Here is a 3,496-nt window from a genome sequence, read left to right on the forward strand (position 1 = left end):
ATGTTATTTTTCAATAAAATTTTATACACAACCAATATAACATGTAAATAACATAATCAAGCCATTAGAACGTCAAAATTTTGCACAGGAGTGGTCGGACAAGGCAGGGGTAAAATTGGAAACTTTTGCTTCTTGCACCCAATGAAGTTTCTATTAATTACACACCATTAATCCATCATTTTAACCACTAAACCAACAATATATCCATCATCAATCATCAAATCAGCAACAACCCAAGAGTGGGAGTTCATAGAGCCCACTTTCACATTTTTCCAACAATATCAAGTCATCTACTTACATGCAAGTGCTTAAATATGCATATCTACCACCATAAATCAAGTTTAAGGTGATGGATCATGTTATACCTTCTTAATGTACTAGATCAGAATTTTTGGCCCTCAAAATGCTCCAAGAAATCGTGATTTCCAGCACCCTTTTTGTAGCTCAAAATGGTGTCCAAGAGTGGATCGAAGTGTGTATGAAATTTGGTAGGATTTGGATGAAGATTGGTGAGGTTTTTGTGAGAAGAAATTTTGAAACTTGGAGGTGGAGAGAGAGAGAAAGCTGGCCGGCTGTTTGGAGCTCAAGAGAGAGAGAGAGTGATCAGATTTTAGCTTCCAAGAGAAGATACTAACTTGTGGCCACAAATCACCCATTAGTCAACTCACATTAGGGTGCGTTTGGCACGATTAGGGCTCGATTCCTCTTGCGTTTGTTTCACTAGTACACTAAACCTCTAATGCACTTATATTCATATAAATATTATTCACTCTTAATTGTCCTAAAATAAGGGTCTAACGTTCCTCAATTTAAATCGCGCGTGTGAAAACGCGTATCTCCAATTTAAGCGCGATAACGCGAAACTTCTGAGAAATTCTTATATCGATAGTACTAATAACTATCACTTGAGTATTTAATCATTAAAATACCTAATTTAGGTCTATTATACAAATCTCCAATATTTCAAACTTATTGTGCTCTCAATCGGTCAAGATTTCCAAAGACGTGTTCACTATTTTCACTAAACGAGCTCCCGGAAATTAATTTTTGATACAAGTCACTTTAAAAATATAATGAAACTATATTTCTATGTAATTAGGGCTCAAGAGTTTAGAAAATAATATTCGGAATAAAAGGCCAAATAAATAATTAAATAAGCTAGAAATAGGAGATTAAATATGTAAATTTTGCGAGTCCTCACAATTTCTCAAGATCGCAGAGTATAACGGCAATTTCACTTTCCAAACAAACCACATCTTGAGGACAAATAACTTTAGAACAAAGCTGCCTGAAATATCTACTCAATCGAATCAAAGGATAGCACACAAATTTTGGCAAAGTCTTTCTCAAAGCTATAGGCAAACAATTGCTGCATTAGGATATGATTATCATGACTTTTAAACCCCGAAATTCTTAGTGGTTTTACTCGAACGCATCTTCAGACGTTAGCTGCATAACCATCTGGAACTTTCACCTTTTTTAGCACATTGCAAAACATAGTTTTCTATTTTTTATCCATTGCAAAGGAAGATAGAGGTAAGTACACCTTTCCAGGTTCTGTCTCAATGGGATGCGGCTCTTTTCTTATTCCCATTTCTCTCAAATCATGGCGGAAATTATAATGGTCCTTTACTTTATCCTCAATGTCCAGCAATGTCCCCCAAATGTTTTCACAAACATTCTTCTCAATGTGCATGAAGTCAAGATTGTGTTTTAAGACATTATCTTTCCAATATGGCAAGTCAAAGAAAATACTCCTCTTTTTCCAATTAAAAGGCAGCTTCGGATTACCTTTCACAAGTTTTCCAAATTTAATTTGCAAGTCTCCTAATTCACTCACAATCATATCCCCAGTTTGCAAAGGTGGTCGCTTTCCATATTCTTCTGTGCCATCAAAGAATTGGGCTTGCTTTCTAAATTTGTGCTTACTATCTAAGAATCTACGATGACCCATATAGCAATATTTGAAACTATGAGTCAACCGTCGTACATGAGTGAACTTGTGACAAACAGGACAAGCATATTCACCTTTAGTGCTCCACCCAGATAACATTGCATATCCAGGGAAATCACTAATGGTCCACAATAGAGCTGCATGCAATTGAAAATTTTCTTTTTGGGATGCATCATAAGTTTGAATGCCAAAATCCCACAATTCGGTCAGTTCTTTAACTAGAGGTTGTAGATAAACATTAATATTATTCCCAAGAGAGGATGGTCCGGGTATTAACAAGGACAACATGAAGTACAGTTGCTTCATACACATCCACGGAGGTAAGTTATATGGTATTAAAACCACAGGCCAAGTACTGTGTGTAGAACTCATGTTGTTGAATGGATTAAACTCGTCAGATGCCAACCCCAATCTAACATTTTGACAATTCTTAGAAAATTCTGGATGTAGATGGTCAAAAATTGGCCAAGCTGGAGAATCAGCTAGATGTCTCATACAACCATCTTTTGTATGGTTTTTCTCATGCCATCTCATTTGAGATGCAATTTTAGAAGACATAAATAGTCTTTGTAATCTAGGTTTTAAAGAAAAATGCCACAACACTTTTTGAGGAATTTTCCTTTTTTCCCCAGTTGGATCATTTTCTGAAGCAACCCATCTAAGCTCGTTACATGTTTCGCATGAAGTTCTTTTTTCAGCACTACCCCAATAAAGAGAACAATCATTAGGACATGTATCGGTCTTTTCATAACCCAACCCCAATGTATTCATCAATTTCCCAGCCTCATAGTAAGAAGAAGGCAAATTAGTCATGGCCTCCGGAAATGCTTCTCTCAACAGCTCAACAAGCATATTAAAAATCTTGTTACTCATCTTACCAAGGCATTTTAGGTGAAGCAAACGAATAATGAAAGACAACTTCGAGAAATTTTTGCAACCACTGTACAAATCCTGTTGAGAATCATCAATCAATTTGTAAAATTTTTCAGCCTCTGAAACAGGAATGTCCCCTTCTCTATTCAATTCACTTGTTCCATGTGGTATCCCAAATACATTATGGACCAAGCCTTGCATGTCATTAGTCCCATTTGAAACCCCAATTGATGTATTTTCAAAATTAGATGTGGCTTCATTGTAGTTTGAAAGTTCTCCATGGCTATCCAATTATTATAACCGTTGATAAATCCTACCACTTTCAAGTGATCACATGCTTCCATTTTAGTCACACAAACACCCATGACGCAATCTTTACAAGGACACAAAATCATTCTGTCACAACTTGATCTAGAAAATGCGAAGTTTAGAAACATTTGAAGTCCTGTCTCGTACTTTTCACTTGTTCTTGAAAAATCCATCCAACTTTTATCCATACTTTTAATATAAATAAATGTCCTCCAACAAGCTTCCAACAACCTACTTTTTAAACTCAGGTCATGGCTTACAAGTCCCTAATTTCAAGTTCAAGAATTTACAGTCTACTAAATTAAGCAGCCCAGCAAATAAAGGAAATCAACAAAATGCAAAATTTCTCAACGAAGAACC

The 3,496-nt window shown here is 35.9% G+C and overlaps 1 protein-coding gene across 1 annotated transcript; it reads right to left on the reverse strand.

Moving 5' to 3' along the window:
• Window positions 1-1,504: 1,504 nt before the first annotated feature.
• Window positions 1,505-3,028, reverse strand: LOC113769300. Its single transcript, XM_027313762.1, has one exon. It carries the CDS (start codon window positions 3,026-3,028, stop codon window positions 1,505-1,507), a length of 1,524 nt encoding a protein of 507 aa, XP_027169563.1.
• Window positions 3,029-3,496: the final 468 nt, after the last annotated feature.

Source organism: Coffea eugenioides, chromosome 4, assembly GCF_003713205.1.
Source record: "Coffea eugenioides isolate CCC68of chromosome 4, Ceug_1.0, whole genome shotgun sequence".
In the NCBI taxonomy this organism is placed as follows: Eukaryota; Viridiplantae; Streptophyta; class Magnoliopsida; order Gentianales; family Rubiaceae; genus Coffea; species Coffea eugenioides.